A 21862-nucleotide genomic window follows, 5' to 3' on the forward strand; every position below is an offset into this window, starting at 1 on the left:
GGGAAGGAGTAGAAGAAATGGTTACAGGAGAATATAGGCTTGGGACAAGGAATGAGAAAGGAGAAAGACTAATTTAGTTCTGCAATAAATTTCAGCTAGTAACAGCGAATGCTCAGTTCAAGAATCACAAAAGAAAGAGGTATATTTGGACAGGAACAGGTGATACAGGAAGACAGAGATTCAGAAATCAGATACTGTATTGTAAAGCGTACCCAGGAGCAGATATAGACCCAGATCACAAGGTAGTAGTGATGAAGAGTAGGCTGAAGTTCAAGAGATTAGTCGGGAAGAATCAATACGCAAAGAAGTGAGATACAGAAGTACTAAGGTATGACGAGATACGCCCGAAGTTATCTAAGGCGATAGATCCAGCAATAAGGAATCGCTCAGTAGGCAGTTACAGTTGAAGAGGAATGAACAACTCTGAAGAGGGGAATCACAGAACTTGAAATGAGAGACATAGGTGCAAAGAAGGTAACTGCCAACAAACAATGGGTAACAGAAGAAATACTTCAGTTGATCGATGAAAAAGGAAGTACAAAAATCTTCGTGGTAATTCAATAACACAGAAATACAAGTCACTGAGAAATTAAACAAATAGGAAGTGCAACGAACCTAAGAGGAAATGGCTGCATGCAAAATGTGAAGAAATTGATAAAAGTTATGATTGTCGGAAGGACTGGCTCAGCATACAGGAAAGCCAAAACAACCTTCGGTGACATTAAAAGCAAGGGTAGTAACATTGAAAGTGCAATGGAAATTCCACTGTTAAATAAGGAGAGAGCGGGTTGAAGGAAAGAGTACACTGAAGACCTCTATGAGGGGGATCATTTGCCAGATGTGATAGAAGAAGAAACTTGAGTGCATATACAAGAGATAGCGGGTCCAGTATTAGACTCAGAATTTAAAAGAGCTTTGGAGGACTTAAGATCAAATAAGGCAGAAGGGATGTATAACATTCCATCAGAACTTTTAATATCATTGGGGGAAGTGGCAACAAAAGACTATCCACGTTGGTATGTGGAATCTATGAGTCTTGTGACATACTGTCTGACTTTCGGAAAAATATCGTCCACACAATTCCGAAGACTGTAAGAGCTGACAGGTGCGAGAATTATCGCACGATCAGCTTAACAGCTCATGCATCCTGGTTGCTGACAAGAAGAATGTGCAGAAGAATGAAAAAGAAAATTGAGGATGTGTTAGATGACGATCAGTTCGGATTTAGGAAAGGAAAAGTCACCAGAGAGGCAATTCTGACGTTGCGGGTGATAATGGAAGCAAGACTAAAGAAAAATCTAGACACGTTCATAGGATCCGTCGGCCGGGAAAAAGCGTTCGACAGTGTAAAATGGTGCAAGATGTTCGAAATTCGAGATAAATAGGGGTAAGTTATAGGGAGAGACTGGTAATATACCGTATGCACAAGGGCCAAGAGGGAATAATAAGAGTGGACGACTAAGAACGAAGTGTTCGGATTAGAAAAGGGTCTAAGTCAGGGATGCAGTCTTTCGCCCCTACTCTTCAATCTGTAGATGGAAGAAGCAATGATGGAAATAAAAGAAACATTCAGGATTGGGATTAAAATTCAGGATGAAAGGAAATCAATTATACTATTCGCTGATGACATTGCTAACCTGAGAGAAAGTGAAGAGGAATTACATGATCTGCTGAATGGAATGAACAGTCTGATGTGTACAAAATACGAACTGAGGCTAAATCGAATAAAGATGAAAGTAATGAGAGGTAGAAATAATAAGAACAGCGAGAAACTTAACATCGATGGCCACAAAGTAGATGAAATTAAGGATTCTACTTCCTAGGCAGCAAAATAACCAATTACGGACAGAGCAAGGAGGACATCAAAAGCAGACTAGAACTGGCAAAAAGGGCATTCCTGGCCAATGTTCTACTAGTATCAAACGTAGGCCTTAATTTGAGGAAGAAATTTCTGAGAATGTACGTTTGGAGCACAGCATTGTATGGTAGTGAAACATGGACTGTGGGAAAACCGAAACAGAAGATAATCGAAGCATTTGAGATGTGATACTAGAGACGAATGTTGAAAATTACGTGGACTGATAAGGTAAGTATTGAGAATTCAGCGCAGAATCGGAGAGGAAAGAAATATGTGGATTAAACTGACAAGGAGATGGTACAGGATGATAGGACAAGTGTTAAGACACCGGGGAATGACTTCCATGCTACTAGAGGGAGCTGTAGAGGGCAAAAACTGTAGAGGAAGACAGACATTGGAAAACATCCAGCAAATAATTGACGATGTAGGTTATAAGTGCTACTGTGCGATGAAGAAGTTGGCACAGGATTCGAGAGGTCTTGCTTTGCTTTCTCTCCTTTACGAATGCCAAACTGAGAGACAATTAAGGTGTACCGCACTGTCAGACAAATCGGTGTTCTATGATAGGCCACTTCTGACACTGGAAGGAGAACGAAATATCAAAAGAACGACAACGGACTGCTTTACACAGTTTATAGTAGTCACGAAGATTGCAAAATGGGTTAAATTGAATGATATAAGAGTACGTTTTCTCGATAGCGCAGCAGTGAACCAGAATATTTTTTTTTTTTTTTGCAAAACTTTCAGAGCAACCACATAAACATTAAAGACAAAAAAAAAAACAACGTATAACTTGTTCTTCCAAGTAATAAGTATTAGAGATACTCAGTGGTGCAATAGCCAGTAAAGAACACGAAGGAGCATTTTGGTAGAAGAATTAAAGTTCATACAGAAGGAGCTACAGCTTTTATGTTCGCCGACTCGGTAAAGCAGTTGTGCGTAGCTAATAAATTTTAAGAATACATTATAAAATGTGCATCAACGATAATAATCCAAGGGTAATGGAATGTAATCGAATTAAGTAATGCTATCCTAAAGCGATTATTTTAGGAAATGAGGCACTAAAAGTAGAAGATGTGTTTTGCTGTTTGAGGAACAAAATAACTGATCATGGCGGATGTAGAGATAATATAAAATGTAGTTGTAATGGCAAGAAGCAAATTTTTAAAATGAAATTTGTTAAGACTGAATATACACTACCCCATCAAGGGTATCCAGACACTTATAAGTGGCAATTAATACGGAGTGTCTACCCTTCCGATGCGGTAGCAGGTTCGAATCCTGCATCGTGCATAGATGTGTGTGATTTTCTTGGGTTAGTTATGTTTAATTAGTTCTAATTTCTAGGGGACTGATGACCTCAGCAGTTAAGTCTCATAGCGCTGAGAGCCATTTGAACCATTTTTGTCTACCCTTCGAATTTACGACGGCTTGAAATCTGATGGGGAAACTTCCAATGAGTGGCCTGAAAGTCTGCGGGCGAATGGCAGCCCATTCTTCCGTACGATCCGAAACCGGAAAATGTAGTGATGTTGGACGCTGGAATCTGGAGCCATTTCGACATTCTCATTCCAAAGGTGTTCCATTTGGTTGCGGTCGGGACTCTAGGGAGGCCCGTCCATTTCTGGAATGCTATTGTCCACATCCATGGCTTTACAGATTCTGTTTTATTAGAGGTTGCATTTTCAGGGTGACACACGCAATCTTTGTTTCCGGGCTGTTAGTCAACGGTATTCTGTATACAATGCTGCAGAAATTCCTGTACGTTTAGGGCCAAGTTATCCGCAACAAGGGAACTACATCCTCTCCACGAAAAACCATACCTTAACACCACTCCTGTGTGCTTCACAATTGGCACTACACATGACGACAGGTAACGTTGAAAGTTGGACGTTCGCATCTTTTTTTGGAAAGTTGGCTGTTGATTCTGCTGTTGCGTGCATGCACAAACTTTGATTCTGAGAAATTATTATCGCGAGTAGTAAGAGCGAACTGTTGTTGACAGAAGTCAGACGCAGCCTGACGCGAAGAGAGGCCGCGCATCTGGAGAGGTCGAAGTTCGCCCTGACCGTGCTAGTGGCGCCAGAGGAGATTTTTGTATTAATCGAGAATTTTTTGTAATTTGCCTTTTCGCTGCGCATAATTGTTATTTGCTTGTGCGCTGAAGGGATTTTCTCAGATTTGTGTTTGCATAAACAGAAAGTAATATTCGTATCTTTGTTGTGACCCACATTGTGGAATAATTAAAGTTTTTGATAATCAAACTGTCCAAGGAAAAGAGAGGTCTGAGTAAAGTTTTCCAGTGTGTGAATCGTCAATTTTCTGAATATACTAAATTGAAAGTTTTTATTGAATCCTTTCATTTTTTACACCGCTTAAGGCTTGCTGACGAGACCCGCCGTGGTCATTTAATTTCTATAAAAAAGAAAAGAAGAGTAGTTGCGTCAGTAGTTGTGACCATGCATCGCTCTCTGCATTGGTCGCTGCATTTCATTGGAATTATTTTAGGAAATTGTTTGAATACTGACATGTCGGATAAGGGTTTTTATAATACAAGTTGTATGGCTACATTTCAGATTTTATGATAACGATGACAAAGAAACAAAGTTTCATTAGATTGCCTACCGATTTTTAGAGAAAAAGTATAGATAAAGATAATATTGTCAGAGACAGAGCTTTACAAATTTCCGTACGGCTGTTGCCATAATAATAATTTTTGATATTAAAACTTTCACCAGACTAATAATAAAGTTTTTTGATAATAGAACTTTCGACGTTCACCAGGGATTTGCCATACCCAAACCTTTCCATTGGATGACCACAGGGTATAGCGCAATTCACCACTCCAAAGCACTCGTTTCTGATCTTCCACTTCACCCCACCTCAAGCGTCACTTAGTACTGACTGCAGAAATATGTGTCTTATTAGAGTCTGTTCGACCATGGTACACTCTCCATTTCACTCCTTGCGCACGGTCGTTGTGATAGTCGGACTGCTGGTAGCATTTTGGAACTCACGAGAGATTTCTTCCTTCGATTTCATGCAATTTTTTACGGTCATCTTCCGCAATGCTCGGCGGTGCCTGTCGGTACGTACGTTATTTCTGAGTGGGTTTGGCTGTGGATGTTCCTTCGCGTTTCCACTTCTCATTCACATCACAGTCGATTTTAGAAGCCTTAGAAGGATGGAAACATCCCTAATGGACTGGTTATTAGGTGACATTCAATGACAAATTCGAAGTCACCGAGCTTTCCTGACCGACCCATTCTGCTGTTAATGCTTGTGTACTGACGATAACCCACTCCTCGTTTTATAATGTGGGGAGAGTCTGTTTCTCGCGACGTCTAGTGGTCAGTCCCGTACTAGATAGTGATGGCTCAAATGCTCTGAGCACTATGGGACTTAACTTCTGAGGTCATCAGTCCCCTAGAACACAGAACTACTTAAACCTAACTAACCTAAGGACACCACACACATCCATGCCCGAGGCAGGATTCGAACCTGCGACCGTAGCGGTCGCGCAATTCCAGACTGTTGCGCCTAGAACCGCTCCGCCACTCCGGCCGGCTAGATAGTGATGTCCGGCTACTTTGATTAGATGGTGCATGTTTAAATGTTGGAAGTCTTTTCTCAAAGCATTTTTTCTGGAGTGTCGTCTTGTACGGAGGGGAAGCGTGGATGGTAAATAATTCAGAGAAGAAGACAATGGCTTTTGAAATGTGGTGACGCAGAAGAATGTTGAAAATTTGATGGACAGATCGATTAACTAATAAGGAAATACTGAACAGGATTGGGGGAAAACGCAGTTTGACTACAAGAAAGGGTCGGTTTATAGGACACATCCTGAGGCACCAAGGAAGCTTCAGTTTAATGCTAATGGGAAGTGTGGAGGACAAAAACTGTAGACTGAGACAAAGACTAGAATAAGCAGATCGAAATGGATGTGGACTGCAGTAGCTCGTGCGGAGATGAAGCAGCTTGCATAGAGGGACTTGAGAGCTGCATCAAACCAGTGTTTCGACTGAAGAGTACAGCAACAGCAAAGCTTAAAACAATGGCACCTCGGGGATTATAAACGTTTAGTAAAAACTAGGATTTACGGTATTGTCACAGCTGGTAAGTCTCCATCTCAGTTTCAAACCAGACATGTAAACTTAAAAAGCTGTGTGTCAGATGCAGTTGTTTACATGTGTCACTAAAATTACCTGTAAATTCACACTTCATATGTGAACAAAATTTTGCTTTTTACACACAGACTGCAGAAATATGTGTCTTATTAAGGTCTGTTCGACCATTGTACACGTTTCCATTTCATTCCTTGCGCACGGTCGTTGTGATAGTCGGACTGCTGGTAGCATTTTGGAACTCACGAGAGGTTTCTTCCTTCGATTTCATGCAATTTTTTACAGTCATCTTCCGCAATGCTCGGCGGTGCCCTATGAACTCATTAATTTAACATTAAACCAGATCACAAAGACCGTGTAACTTGAAGTAAAGAAACTGTTGTGCAAGGCACCCATCGGATACTTTATGTTCTTTTTCATAATTTATCTACAGTAAACTCTAACACACCAATTATCTACAACCTTTTATCCACTGTACTTGCTGCAGCAAACTTCCTAATGTCCTAAGCAACTTATGCTGACATTTGATAAAATAAAAATCCGTACACGAAATTTCATTATTCATACATTATAAACTTTTAACTGTAATTCAAGCAAGGCATTAGTACATTTGGAAACGACAGCACATCGAGTCGTAAACAAATCTTACAGCCGTACAGGACGTGAAGAGCATGGAGGTGAGACTTAGTAAACACGGAGTCATTGACAAACACCGACACGGATCTCTTGTGCCACTACCATAATCAGCGCAGAGTGTGAAGTTACAAGCACGGCCAGGCTTAACAAACACCGTTATCATGACGTATAGCAAAGTCCCATAAGTCTCACTGCCTTCTTCTGCCTCATTCTAAAAATAATATCATCAAACAGGCAGACCCGGATAACACGACGTAACTGGTTCTCCACTTACGACACTGTCATATCTTTGCGATCTACCTGCTGCACGAGACGAAAACACATCGAGTCAAAAACGAATCTTACAGCCGTGCAGGACGTGAAGAGCATGGAAGTGACACTGAGTAAACATGGAGTCATTGACAAACACCGACACGGATCTCTTGCGCGCACTACCATAAGCAGCGCAGAGTGTGATGCTACTAGCACGGCCAGGTTTAACAAACACCGTTATCATGACGTATAGCAAAGTCCCATAAGTCTCACTGCCTTCTTCTGCCTCATTCTAAAAATAATATCATCACACAGGCAGACCCGGATAACACACGACGTAACTGGTTCTCCACTTACGACACTGTCATATCTTTGCGATCTACCTGCTGCACGATGTTAGAACAAATCCAAGGCTTAAACTTAGCAAGGTGTGCAGAACAGAATGACCTACTTCGTGCCAACCAGTATGGATTTCAAAAATACCGTTCTTGCGAAACCCAACTATCGATTTTATTGCGGTAATTTGTGAAAACCGTGGATAGAGGCAGATATATGATGTACATCTTGACTCCAGAAAAGCATTAGACTCAGCACCAGATCAAAGTGTATTAACGAAGTTACGATCGTATAGAGTGACCGGACTGAGGGTTTCATGATAGAGAGCAGGCAGCATGTTATCTTGGATGAAAACTTATCGACAGATGTAGGAGCAACTTCAGGTGTGCCCCAACGAAGTGTTTTGGGGCTCTTGGGACCTCGCAGGCAGTATTAACAATAACCTCGGATTTATCAGATGATGCAGTTATCTAGAAAGAAGTACTGTCTGAGAAAGGTAAAAATGTTTAGTCAGATATTAATAACATTGGGATCTTGCTTTAAATGTATATAAATGTAAAACTGTCCAGTTTACAAAACTCAAAACTATGACTAAACATGGTAGTTATTTGAATAGTGTATGTCTTTAAAAAAATCTGGCTTTACTATACTGCTAGAGCATACATTTAGTGCGATACCTCTACCGAAAGCTACACTCCAGTCATCGTAGCCTTTACTTGTAAGTAACTAGTAAACGCGTCTGCAGTTCATTGAGAGCCCCTATTAATAAACAGAGATACAAATCGTTAACTATGAAGGGGAGGAGTGCACTTGACAATATACAAATTTTGACAACTGGCATTGAACTAATCTTCATGAATAACTTCTCCTGTTTTCGGTATTCTCTGACGGGTCTTAGGATAATGCGTATTGAGTGGAAAACTTTTTCCAAGCAGATTATCTCTTAAACTAATCTGCAGAATTACATCTTTGCTGTCAGAAAGAAGAATATAAGTTAAGTACGAAAGAAATGCCATCGACCCTCAGACAGATGACAATTGTCTCTCTCCGAAACCCATATCGCTCCCCTCCTGTATACAGTGCCTCAAAGGGTATGTAAGGATTCACTGATGGTCTTGGACTAGCCTGTATTAAGCAGCTTATTCTGTAGAAATAGCAGATGAAATTATGGATCATATAGTATTAAAACTTTGAATCATTGGTAGTTACTTTTACGCGAAGGAGTATTTCACTTTACCCGGATAATATGAGAATTGATGAAATAAATGTGCCATTCAGGAGCCAACCTGAGTTTCTAGGCATGAGAATTTATTCGAGATTAACGTGGAGACCTCACATAAGTGATGTTTGTTCCTGAGATAGAAACGAAGATGAATGCACTGAGATGCGTGGGCGGCACATGGTTGGGAGCTCAGCCGAAAACTCTGGTCAACGCATGCTGTATTTTTGTGAGATCAGTCTTTAGTTACGGATGCATGATAATGGAGCAAGAAATTCGGTATCCGAACAAGAGTTCAGTATTGCTTTATTCGAATAGGCACTGGAGCCATGCTATCCACACCTACGAATGTTCTTATCGACGAAGGGAAATAAGCACTGAGAATCAAAAGTGAAAAACTTGCAAATAAGTTCATGTTTGGGACTGGATGAAGCGTCGTCTCACGCGGTCTGCACGTCCAGCACGAACGCTGGTCCAACTGAGGCGCCAGGTGGAAATGGCATGGCAAGCCGTTCCACAGGACTACATCCAGCATCTCTACGATCGTCTCCATGGGAGAATAGCAGCCTGCATTGCTGCGAAAGGTGGATATACACTGTACTAGTGCCGACATTGTGCATGCTCTGTTGCCTGTGTCTATGTGCCTGTGGTTCTGTCAGTGTGATCATGTGATGTATCTGACCCCAGGAATGTGTCAATAAAGTTTTCCCTTCCAGGGACAATGATTTCACGGTGTTCTTATTTCAATTTCCAGGAGTGTATATTGCGTACCGGTGATGCATCACACGAAATTTACTTTCGTCCCTAAGCTTTGTACACCAATTTACGATAAATAATGATATTGGACGAAGATATGTGCAGTAATAACAATGAAAACAGTTCGGTTTAAATACCAGTGGAATCTGACTCATGTTAAAAACCGTCCACTCCTCTCTTCAAGCAATTTAGTTAGCATTACTACGCCCAAATTCAAAATAATCTTAGTGACAGATCAGGCGAGGAGGACGTTAGTGTACAACTTTAAGTCTGCAACAAGTTGTCAACAACTCAAGTTGTCCTGCCTGACCCACAGGAATAGTAGGAATACAAAGTATGCAAGGACAACTCCGTTTGTCTCTTGTATTTATATTATTATCAGCAATAATGATAATAATAACAATTCCTGGGGGCCTCATATTTCAACATCATGAGTGCAATTTCAGGCCGAAACTCGTTGCATCAGAAGACAGTGTTTGCTTGTGTACTCATTCTAACTCTAGCAGTCATACATTGTGTTATCTGCCACTAAGAGCTAACCGGGTTGCGAGAACTGGTGCAGTTTCAAGTCTGAAACGTCTGCAAGAGTAGGCATTAGCGACCCATATTTGTGTGTGTAGTTTCTGCTTAGAACGTTATGAAAGTTTTAATATGACTTAATAAAACGTCAGATAGAAAGAGACTTTCGAAGATTGGTTCTTGGGAAAGAGAAAGCCAAGGACGGATACTTTAGCTAGAAAATAATGATCCTGGAGATCAGCTCTGTTTTTTCTTGGTTTCCCGTAAAATGAGGCACCCACAAGAGATGATCGGACGTCAGTGTATCTTCGCACTCTTACATACCATCGGCGGGTATGTAAATGATTAGAGTTACATTCTCTGTGCTGTGTTTAATGTTGTTACCAGCCTGTGTATGATTGATAAGGGACCTGAACACCTCAGATGTCTGTCGACATGTGATAGAGTTTGAAATGGGCTCCATTGTGAATCTTCAGTTGGCTGGCTGGTTGAATCGTGTAATGTCCGAATTAAAGGTAATTCGGTTGTGATATAATAAATCATCAGGGATCGAAAGAGACTTCAGGAGAATAGTTGATGGCAAAAAGAGAAAAACATAGCATGGGAACGTGGGGGCATGAGGAGGAGGTCTCTTCTGAACAGCACGTTGCAAGACATCCCGGATATGCTTAATAATGTTCATGGGAATTGGTGGCCAGAGGAAGTGTTTAAACTCAGAAGAGTGTTCCTGGAGTCACTCTGCAGCAATTCTGGACGTTTGGGGTGTCGCATTGTCCTGCTGGAATTGCCCAAGTCCGCCGAAATGAACAGTGGACATTAATGGACGCAGGTTATCAGACAGGATGCTTATGTACGTGTCACCTGTCAGAGTCGAATCTAGACGTATCAGGGGTTCCACAACACACCAACTGCATACGCCCCACACTATTACAGAGCCTCCACCAGCTTGAACACTCCCCTGCTGACACATAGGTTCCATGAATTCATGGGGTTATCTCCATACACGTACACATCCATACGCTACATACAATTTGAAAAGAGACTCGTCCGACCAAACAACATGTTTCCAATCATCAACAGTCCAATGTCGATGTTGAGAAGTCCAGGCGAGGCGCAATGCTTTGCGTCGTGTAGCCAGCAACGGTACACGAGTGGATCTTCGGATCCGAAAGCCCACATCGATTATGTTCGTTGAATGGTTCGCCCGCTGACACTTGCTGATGGCCCAGCATTGAAATCTGCAGCAATTTGCGGAAGGGTTGCACTTCTGTAACGTTGAACGATTCTTTTGAGTCGTTCTTGCAGGATCAGGATATTTTTCCGGCCTCAGCGATGTGGGAGATTTGATATTTCACCGAATTTTTGATATTCACGGTACAGTCGTGAAATGGTTTTACGGGAAAATGCCCACTTCATCGCTCTCTCGGAGATACTGTGTTCAATCGTTTGTGCTCTGACTATAACACCATGTTCAGACGCACTTAAATCTTGGTAACTTGCCATTGTAGAAGCAATAACCAATCTAACTACTGCACCAGACACTTGTTGTCGTATACAGGCGTTGCTGGCCGATGCGCCGTATTCTTCCTGTTTACATATCTCTGTATTTGAATACGCACGCCTATACCAGTTTCTTTGGCGCTTCGCTGTATAAGATACACAATACAGAAAGTAGTAAAATGTCATTACAGAAAAGTAAAAGATACAAACTAAATCGGTATAATATCAAACATAGCCGACTTCTTGTTTCAGGCATAAATCAAATTCACACTGATTTGAATAGTAACTCCTAATAAAAGATTAAACTGCAGTACAACAACAACGTGCAGAAAAAATTAAAATGTGCATGGGAAGTGCTGGTTTTTACTATATGAAAAATTACAGACTTCCTCTGACAACACTTCACTAGTGCTGATTATTCGTAAAACATACTTGATCGATTCTGGAATAAACATCCCATCACCAGATCTATACGAGAAGTCAATTAAACCTATAAAGCTTCAGTGAAACTCGTCCGTGAGTGGGTAGCCGAGAACACCAGTATCCTGCCTTACCACTTTACCATGAAGGTAAACTCACATAAATTTATGCAAAAAGTTCTTTTTGTTTGGTTTTCTTGGTATGTGCGAAGGTCAGTTTGGGTTTCGTATGCGTAGGTAAAGTCTGCTGCAAACACGTGGACGAGCTATTAGCCTGAAAAGAGAGTGCAGCCCTTCTTTGTAGCGACACACGAAGGGGGATGGTGGCAGCCCCGTCGCCCAGGCCGACTTTTACTCTCAGCTAAGGTCCTAACCCCAGTACTAATCGGATAGCATGCTCAATGGACATGGGAGCTCCTACTCCCATCTGGGACTAAACTCGGTCTCTGCAGTGTCATATTTTAGTATTCTTCCCGTTAGACCATCACGTCCACTTGTGTTGCATGACCAAGAAACCAAGTTTTCGTCCAACTTTACTTGATTTCACCTGTTAAGTAAAATAACATGGCAGGATACGGGTGGTTATTGCCTATCCAGACATGGAAGTACTTCATTAAATCGAGATAAGCATAATTTATTTCTCAGATACAAATGATGGTACAATGTGGTTTTCGAAATCGATTATGCATAGTATGCAAACATTCAACATCAGTAGCGTTAAGGATGAGGAACACTGTAATCTTTCACACAATAAAATACAATGTGGCTGCGTGCTTTCGGGATGCCACCATCACCAACGATTGAGAGATTAAAATAAGTACTGCTTTTAACGTAAAGATTTTACAACATCGTAACGACAATGTGTGGGAAGATGACACGGATATCAGATACATAAGAGGTGATAAAAAGATTCCATTCGAGGTCGTTCCTGCAGCGTATATGCAAAGTAGCGCCACTTCGATGCGAGCATATAACCGCCGATATGTACGCAAGGGACTACAGTGGCATTCGTGTCTTTCAGACGTGCGTGCGGTAAACGTGGAAACGTGAACTATGGCGACGTTATTACCAAATGCGCCCCAATGGGACCCACCTGTTATTATTTTCTTGGCTGCCTAAGGGCAGACACCGGCAGGCATCCATCGTAGAATGAATAATATGTATGGGACAGCATGTGTGTCGAAACATACCACTGCGACGAGGGGTGTGCTGTTCCATGATAAAGCTTGTCCTCAGATCGCAAATGTCGTAAGACAGTAGTTACTCCAACTAAAGTGGCACTCGACAGCCCGCCATATAGTCCTGATCTCTCCCCATGCGATTATCACGCCCCTTAAAAAAAGGCTTTGAAAGGTCGACGATTCCTTTCGAACGAGGATGTGCAAAAGGTAGTTGCGGACTTCTTCAAACAGCACAACATGATGTTTTATAAGAGGATTATCTTCAAGTTGGTCCCTCGGTGGGATAATTGCGTCAATGGTCAAGGTGATTTTGCTTAATTTGCATACGGATTCTGGATTGGACGGCATTCTAACGGAAACTTTTCGATCGCCCTTTATACAGGGTGTCCCACTCAAACCTCCCTGATTTCAAAGACCCATGAAAGGAAAACACAGTAGGTACGACAATAAAAAATGCGTCACACTGTAGAACATCTCAAAGAATTTATTTATATACCATCAATACTTGTCTACATGTGAACCATTTGTAGCATGAAGAATATCAAGTCTATATTCAATATCTTGCCATACCCACCAGGTTAGCTGAGAGCACTAACGCGTTACTTCCTGGACTCGGGTAGGTACGCCAGCCCCTGATCGAATCCGCCCGGCGGATTAACGATGACGGCTGGTGTGCTGGGCAGCCTGGTGTGGTTTTTAGGCGGTTTTCCACATCCCCCTAGGTGAATACCGGGCTGGTCCCCACGTCCCGCCTCCGTTACACGGCTCGCAGACATCTGAACACTTTTGCACTATTCCATGGATTACACTAGTCGCAGATGGTTGGCGTACAGTTATTCCGTCCCAGGGGGTATGGGGTGGCGGCAGGAAGGCCGTCTGTACACCCTTTCCACTAACATTGCCACATCCGATTAACCATGCCGACCCTGCGTATCTGCAGGAAAAAAGGCACAAGGAAAAGAAAAGAAAAGAATTCAATATCTTGCCATGTTCTTTGTAACATTTTCTCTGTTATAGTTACAATCACATTAGTGATAAGAGGTCGCAACGTAGGAATACCACCCACTTTGGTCGCATACACGCGGTCCTTCACGAATCCCCACATGAAGAAATCAAGCGGCGTAATGTCGGGAGAACGTGGTGGCCTTGCAATTGGTCCTCTGTGTCTGACTGGGAAATTTCCTGTCCAGGAACTTGCGAACAGCCGTTGACCGATGGGTTGCAAGTCTTGTATCTGAGGGCACACAAACTGCTCCAACATGTCCAGATACACTGACCCATTCACTATTTGTTCCGCAAAGAAGAACAGTCCAACAATCCTGTCGTGCATTAGCCCCCACTAGACGTTTAGTTTAGGGCTGTCATGAACATGTTCAATGACAATGTGCGGATTTTGTGAACCCGAAATCCGAACATTATGCCTATTAACCTTTCCTGATAGATGAAAGGTTGCCTCGTCTCAGAATAAACATCCTCCCAGGAAGCTGGCATCCATATCAATATGCTGCAGCAAATCCGCAGCAAATTGTTGTCAGCGTGGTTTGTCGTTCGGCGTCAGATGTTGCACTTTGTAAGCACACATACGAAGATACTGGTGAACTACACGATGCAGTGTTGATCGAGGTACATCAAGTTGCCTACATGCTTGACGAATTGACTTACGTGGGCTTCTGAGAAACGTATGCTTGATTTCCTCCACTGTCTCTTCTGAAACTCCATAATGTGCACCGAGAGAATGTTTAAGAACACTTCTTGTTAAGAAACTTCCTGGCAGATTAAAACTGTGTGCCCAACCGAGACTCGAACTCGGGACCTTTGCCTGCACAGTAATCGACGATTTTGTTCCTGCAAACGACACTACAGCTTGTGTGTGCTGCCGTGGAGTCGCCATTTCACTTCATGCGACCATGCTGCACTCTGGCGACGATACTTGGTACTTCTGACGCGGGAATACAAATTCTTTGAGATACTGCACAATGTGGTGCATTTTTCACTGTCGCATCTACTTTGGTTTTTCTCTCCTGGGTCCTTGAAATCAGGGAGGCTTGAGTGGGACACCCTGTATTTCTCAATGACTTTAAACATATGGAGTCATTAGAGACAGTTCCCTCATTCCAAATTGTCACTCCGACAGTTCATATGGCTATTTCATCCTGATAAGCATTTTACAATGAAAATAATCGTCTAAAACACAGTTAACATTAATTTGTAATAAAAGACAGATGCACTTAGTAACACTTTATTAATGTCGCTACAGCTGGTTGAGATGTGTTATTCTCAAATCACATGCCTTTCAGCTCTATGGTGTTGAGTGCTCTGTACCAATTTCCGACGGGTACCAAGAAAATTCAGTGCTTATAATATTTCTTCCAGTTTCTTATCGTTTAGCTCCTTGTAGTGTCTATCTCTCATACGCATTCTACGGTATCTGCTGTAATATCTCATTAATTTGTCTTATGAGAACATCTGTGAAAAAAATCTCTAGCGACTACGTTATCTTTGCAGGTAAGAATTAGATTTAGGATCTGTTATTGGTGTAGCCTGCTTCGAACTGAAAAGAATTGCATTTTGACTAAATGTTTTTTTTTGGTAATCCTGATCCAAAAGGTATAGCCGTCACTGAAAAGAGACTACCAGTTTATAGAGGTCAGCTTGTCTCTGTGAGATGAGTCGTGTTTTCTTGTTAGAAAGACTAGAATGGTTGTGGTGTAAGATAATTTCAGAGTAGGCCTATGCCTCAGTACTGTGTCAGTAAACAAGAAATGTCATTAACTTGTTTTCGGTGTCAAGTCAAGTCTCTCTGCATTCCAGCGGCGTGTCTCAAGGTTATGCCAGTAACCAATGAACGTTATTACCTTGCTTCCAGTCTGTAAGCATACTGTCGTTCCGGCGTGGCTCTATTTACGCACTCGCATAGTAGCTGCGAGCAGCTGGACAATGTCATCGCCTTTTCATCACTGTCGTCGACTACGCGAAGGCAGCATTGATATGAGTCGGCGCATATCATCACCACTGGCATTTGAACCGTGTGGATGGGCGGACGCGGTGTACAAGTAACGCTATTATTATCTGCAAAATATTATTTTAATTTGGCATTAACAGTGCAAAATGTGTGACTTAAACAGGATGACAGTAATATAAGAAGATCCGTGGGGGAGACAGCGATACTGTCAGGCAAATGAAAACACGAATTCTGAAACAGCTTCGTAGAAAGTAGATATTCAAGGGCGTCGGCAGTGAATTGAATAAATATGAATTCTGTAATGACAACCTGACCCTCGCGGAAGACTCAGGTAAATATTACTTCGTAATGGTCGGCCAATAGAAAGAAAGTTAATAAGAGTAATACATCAAACTACAGGCCCATATCATTCACGTCGATATGCAGCAGTGTTTTGGAACATATATTGTGTTCGAACATTATGAATTACCTCGAAGAGAACGGTCAGTTTACTCACAGTAAAGATGGTTTTATAAAATATCGTTCTTATGAAACACAACTAGCTCTTTACTCACACGAAGTGCTATTGGCAAGGGATTCCAAAATGATTTCGTATTTATGGATATCGAGAAAACTTTTGACACTGTACCACACAAGCGGCTTGTAGTGAAATTACGTGCTTATAGAATATCGTCTCATTTATGCGACTAGATTCGTGATTTTCTGTTAGAGAGGTAATAGTTCGTAGTAACTGAGGGAAAGTCATCGAGTAAAACAGAAGTGATTTCTGGCGTCCCCAGAGGATGTGTTAAAGGCCCTATGCAGTTCGTTATCTACATAAATGACTTATAAGACAATCTGAGCAGCTGTCTTAGGTTGTTTGCAGACGATGCTGCCGTTTATCATCTATAAAAGTCACCAGAAGATCAAAACAAAATGGAAAAACGATTTAGAAAAGATTTCTGTGTGGTACGAAAACTGGCACTTCGCTCTAAATAACGAAAAGTGTGAGGATGTGCACATGAGCGCCAAAAGGAGTCCGTTAAATTTCGATTACACGATAAATCAGTCAAATCTAAAGGCCGTAAATTCAATCAAATACTTAGGAATTAAAATTACAAACAACTTAAATTGGAAAAAACACGTAGAAAATGTAATGGAGAAGGCAAACTAAAGACTGCGTTTCATTGGCAGAACACTTAGATAATGTGACAGATCTGCGAAAGAGACTGCCTACACCCCTAGATAGGATTAACGGAGTGACGGAGTACATCCAGAAAGTTCAAAGAAGAGCAGCACGTTTTATATTACCGCGAAATAGGGGAGAGAGAGTGTCACTGTCATGATACTGGCTTTGGGGGTGGGAGGCGTTTTTGGTTGCGGCGGAATATTCTCAAGAAATTTCAGTCGCCAACTTTCTCCTCCGAATGCGAAAATATTTTGTTGACGCCGACCTACACGAGGAGAAACTATCATCATGATAAAATAAGGGAAGTCAGAGCTCGCACGGAAAGATACAGGAGTTCGTTCTTCCCGCTCGTTGATCGAGACTGGAATAATAGCCAGTTATTGTGAACGTGGTTCGATGAATCCTCTGCCAGACACTTCAGTATGACTTCCAGAGTATCCATGTGGATGTACATGTGGATGAACAGTGTGACTTGCTCACCGTTAAAGCAGTGAGTGTATAATTGTGTAAAGTGTAAATGAGTAATCTGGATAAAGCTCTTTTGGAAAGTACACAAATGTGTTCGTGTCTGATGGAACAATATTTACCACGCCCTCCAGCTCCGAAGTGTAATGAAACTGTGGGTGTTGTACGGAAGCGTTGTGACTCAACTGGCGTGTGACTTAACTGTGAATCGACGCAAAGGGGAGCGAGTTTGATAAACTGTGTCCGAGTGACATTTCGTCTACGTATCGCTCCCGTAGGGACCGAAGCGAGATTAGACTTAATTGCAGCGTCCGCTGATGCTATGAAATAATCGTTCTTTCTGCGCTCCATACATGAACAGATCGAAAAGGATCCAATACGATGGAGAGTCCCTGCGTCATGCAGCTCATAGTGGTTAGCAGGATATTAATGTAAGTAGATGTAGATCGAATTGTGTAGGTGCACACACTATATTTGTGATGCACCACGCGCTAGGTTCAGGCACATGTTACATGAGAAAACGGTTTATTATCGTGTCGACAAACCACAAGAAAGAGGTGAAGCCCCGAGTTGAATATTGAGAGAGCTTTTAAAACTGGTAGAGTTTTCCCTGAATCCCAAAGTTTAAATCTTGGGAAATATGCCGGTCACCACAAATCAGGCTTAGAACATTTCCTGGGAACTGTTTACAACTAAACTCTCCTTATCTCACAAAGGACCTGAGTATTACTCATTTCATTCGTACATTTCATTCGGATAAGTCAGAAAGAACAAATACCATCTTCATATAGTTAAGGCTAACAGGCCATTGACCTTCTTCTTCTGTGCTGGATGCGCACCCATTGCCCGAACTCTTACCGGACTCGGTAAGACTGTCTAGTGTAATGGGCAGGGACACTGCGAATGTAGTGTGTGGACATTAAGTCGGGAATGTGGGTCTCACGGGGAGCGTGCACGGGATAAATCCCTGCAGTTGCACTATTCTCTGTGCCCTCGCTGGCTCAGATGGATAGAGCGTCTGCCATGTAAGCAGGAGATCCCGGGTTCGAGTCCCGTTCGGGGCACACATTTACAACTGTCCCCGTTGATGTATATCAATGCCTGTAGACAGCTTAGGGTCTTGAATTAATTATTGTTTCATAGGGTACACTTATCTGACCTAATTCCTATGTGTTCTCATCCTTCGCAACAGATATCCCACAGTGGAATAGTTTTTCAGTCCAAATAACTCTGTCCCACTCACTCTGTCTCTCTCTCTCTCTCTCTCTCTCTCTCTCTCTCTCTCTCTCTCACACACACACACACACACACACACACACACACACACACACACTCACACACGCACGCACACAAACAAACAAAGACACGAGTACGCACACTTATCTGTTGAGCTGTTAAGAAATGTTTTAAGTGGGGGAGAGAGAGGGAGGGGGGTGTTACCGCTCTATTGAAAACAGTTAATTTAGTTCAAATTGTTCAAATGGTTCTGAGGACTATGGGATTTAACTGCTGAGGTCATCAGAACTTAAAACTACTTAAACCTAACTAACCTAAGGATATCACACACATCCATGCCCGAGGCAGGATTCGAACCTGCGACCGTGGTGCTCGCGCAGTTCCAGATTGAAGCGCCTAGAACCGCTGGGCCACTTCGGCCGGCTAATTTAGTTCTTCATCCCTTAGATATGGAGAGCATGAGATAAATGGACATCTTTGGGAGCCGAGAGATTTCAAGAACGTGGTTTAGCAAATTTTTTATCCTTTTCAGATTGAATTGTCCCATTATCAGAAATTCGATTCGCATAAGGAAAGCAATTGACTCAGATATTTTCATAAATGATATAGAAAAGGTACTGTCCAAAAACATTAAATGTGGGATACTTTTAATTTAACACTCACAATATACTACGAAAAACATCTCCAAGACAATTATTGCTGTATTTCCTACATTCAACAGACAGAAATAACACGCTGTATTTACCTTGCACAGTAACTTTGATAGTCTTCCTCATGTTGTGACCCCGATGTCGGCTGTTGCACTACTGGAAACCAACTTACAGTAGGCCGCTATACATCCCGAGCGGTTTACGTCATCCGCCGTGATGCCAGTTGATCCGCTAGGGACCAAGAGCAAACTCTGCAACACGTAACAGACCACGTGTGGGCTCAATGTACGACAGCCAGGGAAGGTACCAGGCACCCATTCAAGGTGGAAAAAGTGTTACTCTGTCGTATTAAGTCGAAGCAACCTGTATATAACCGAAATTATGGCAGGATAATAGCTCGACATTATAGAGCGTTATTACAGCACCCACAAAGTAGTGTCTATAAGCAAGGTTGCCTGTTCAGAATACTGAAAAAGATTCGAGCGCAGTATACCCATAGGTGAAATGGAAGCAGTATTTGAGAAAAAAGTGAGACAAGACTCTCGGCTAGCAGCAAAGCAAACCGAAGAGAAATTTAGAAAGGGAATTAAAGAAATTAAACTTTGATATTTTCTGACGACACTGCTATTTTATCAGAAGCTGCTGTGGAAGAAAGGAGATTATAAAATGAATATCAACAAAACTAGAACAAAGCAAATCGAATTACATCAGGCGATTTTGAGAGAATTAGACTGGAAAATGAGACAGTGAAAGTAATATAGGGTGTCCATAAAAGAATGTCTCAGTCACAAAATTTTAACAGTAGTAATAGTAAAAGTTGTAGTGGTGGTTCAAAGTCACAAAGCGCATGCGCTTGTACTGTTTTGCTGTTTTCCCACTTGCAGCGACACATGTCAAAATGCGTCTCCTGAGCTTAAAGCGTGTTTGTTCTGCTGTTTGTTAAGACCTAATCTGTATCTTCAGTTCAAAGTATATTTCCTTTAAAGTTTAATTGTTATATTCCCCGTGGCAAAACACCCGCCGATGGTATAGTCAATCCGAAACGCCCTAATGCGAGTGAGCGTAAAAAAACCACGGGATGATTTTTTTGTGGTAAGTTCCTATGGGACCAAACTGGTGAGGTCATCAGTCCCTAGGCTTACACTCTACTTAATCTAACTTAAACTAACTTACGCTAAGGACAACACACAGACCCATGCCCGAGGGAGGACTTGAACCTCCTACGGAGGGATCCGAGCAAACTGTGGCAAGGTGCCTTAGACCGTACAGCTACCCTGGGCTGCCACTACGGGATGATCAAAAGCATTTGAAGAGGAATACACTGTTGACCGTGTCAGAGCATCTTATCTTTGTAGTCCAAAGTAGTTTGTTCGTAAAGCAAATTTTGAACTTCAGCTGCCAAAGACGACAGTGTGAAAGATTCACTTGTACCCATACATTTTACAGTCGATACATGCTTTAAAGCTAGATAACTAAGGTGTATCTCATAACTTCGCGATTGAAGTGTTGCAGCAGGAAAATGATTTTCTAGATCACGTAATGTTCATGACGAGGCAGCTTTTCTTCAAAGTAGGAAGGTGAATACCCATAATGTTTGTAACTGGAGTGCCAGAACATCCTCACGTACCTGTACAATATTACAGAGACTGCCCGAAATGCAACGTTTTCTGTGCTGTGGTCAGACGTCAACTGTACGGACTATTTTTTTCGCAACAGGGGTGGCTTATCTGCATACGTTGCAAGAATAGCTCTTTCACCAATTAGAAGGCGAACCCGAAAACTTTATTTGACAACAATGTGGATTCTCTCCCCCATTGGCATTTCTTTGTATGGGAATGGTTGAACGTTAAAAGCCCCTGGCCGCTTTACTGGTCGTAATGGTCAATGCGACAGAGTTCATTTCCGCTGGCCTCCACGTTCACTTCGCCTCACGCCCCTACCTAATGATTTGTCAGAGTTTAAACACAGGACTGAGGACACTATTGCCTCCATCACTCTCTGCTTGTTATCCAAAGTGTGGTAAGAACTATATTTTAGCTAGATATGTCATGTAACTGGAAGTGCACACATTGAACATTTGTAAGAAAAACTAGGGCAGTTTACCTTCAATTTTATACATGTTTTGTTGCAGTTATTCTAGATTAAACTATTATGGCACTGAAACTGGGTATTCTTTTATGGACACCCTGTATATGAGGTTTACTGTTAGGACAGCAAAATAACTGAGGATGGCAAACGTAGAGAGGATGTAAAATTTAGTCTGGCAATAGCAAGAAAAACGTTTCTGCAAAAGAGAAATTTGTTGGCAACGAATATAAATTTAAGTGTTATAAAGTCTTTTCTGAAGGTATTTGCACGGAGTGTAGCCTTATGCGGAAGTGAAACATGGGCAATAAAGACTTCAAAAAGAAGATAAAACAGAAACGTTTCAATGTTGTGCTAAAGAGAAAGCTGAGGATGAGATGTAACAACTAATGATGAGATAATGAATTCCATTGGAAATAGAATTAATGTATGGTTCGACTTGACTAAACAAGTGGAGCGATCGATAGGACACATTCTGAGGCATCAAAGTGTAAGC

At 41.9% G+C, this 21862-nt stretch overlaps 1 protein-coding gene across 1 annotated transcript in view; it reads right to left on the minus strand.

The window, feature by feature from the left end:
- Nucleotides 1–19423, minus strand: part of LOC126187882 (synaptic vesicle glycoprotein 2C-like) — a 163064-nt gene extending 143641 nt beyond the window's left edge. Inside the window, exon 1 of the mRNA XM_049929219.1 lies at nt 19377–19423. Within this exon, the coding sequence (XP_049785176.1) occupies nt 19377–19407 (31 nt within the window). The 5' untranslated portion in view covers nt 19408–19423. The remainder of the gene's footprint in view (nt 1–19376) is intronic.
- Between the last annotated feature and the right edge of the window lie 2439 nt (nt 19424–21862).

This window comes from Schistocerca cancellata, chromosome 5, assembly GCF_023864275.1.
Source record: "Schistocerca cancellata isolate TAMUIC-IGC-003103 chromosome 5, iqSchCanc2.1, whole genome shotgun sequence".
Classification (NCBI taxonomy): Eukaryota; Metazoa; Arthropoda; class Insecta; order Orthoptera; family Acrididae; genus Schistocerca; species Schistocerca cancellata.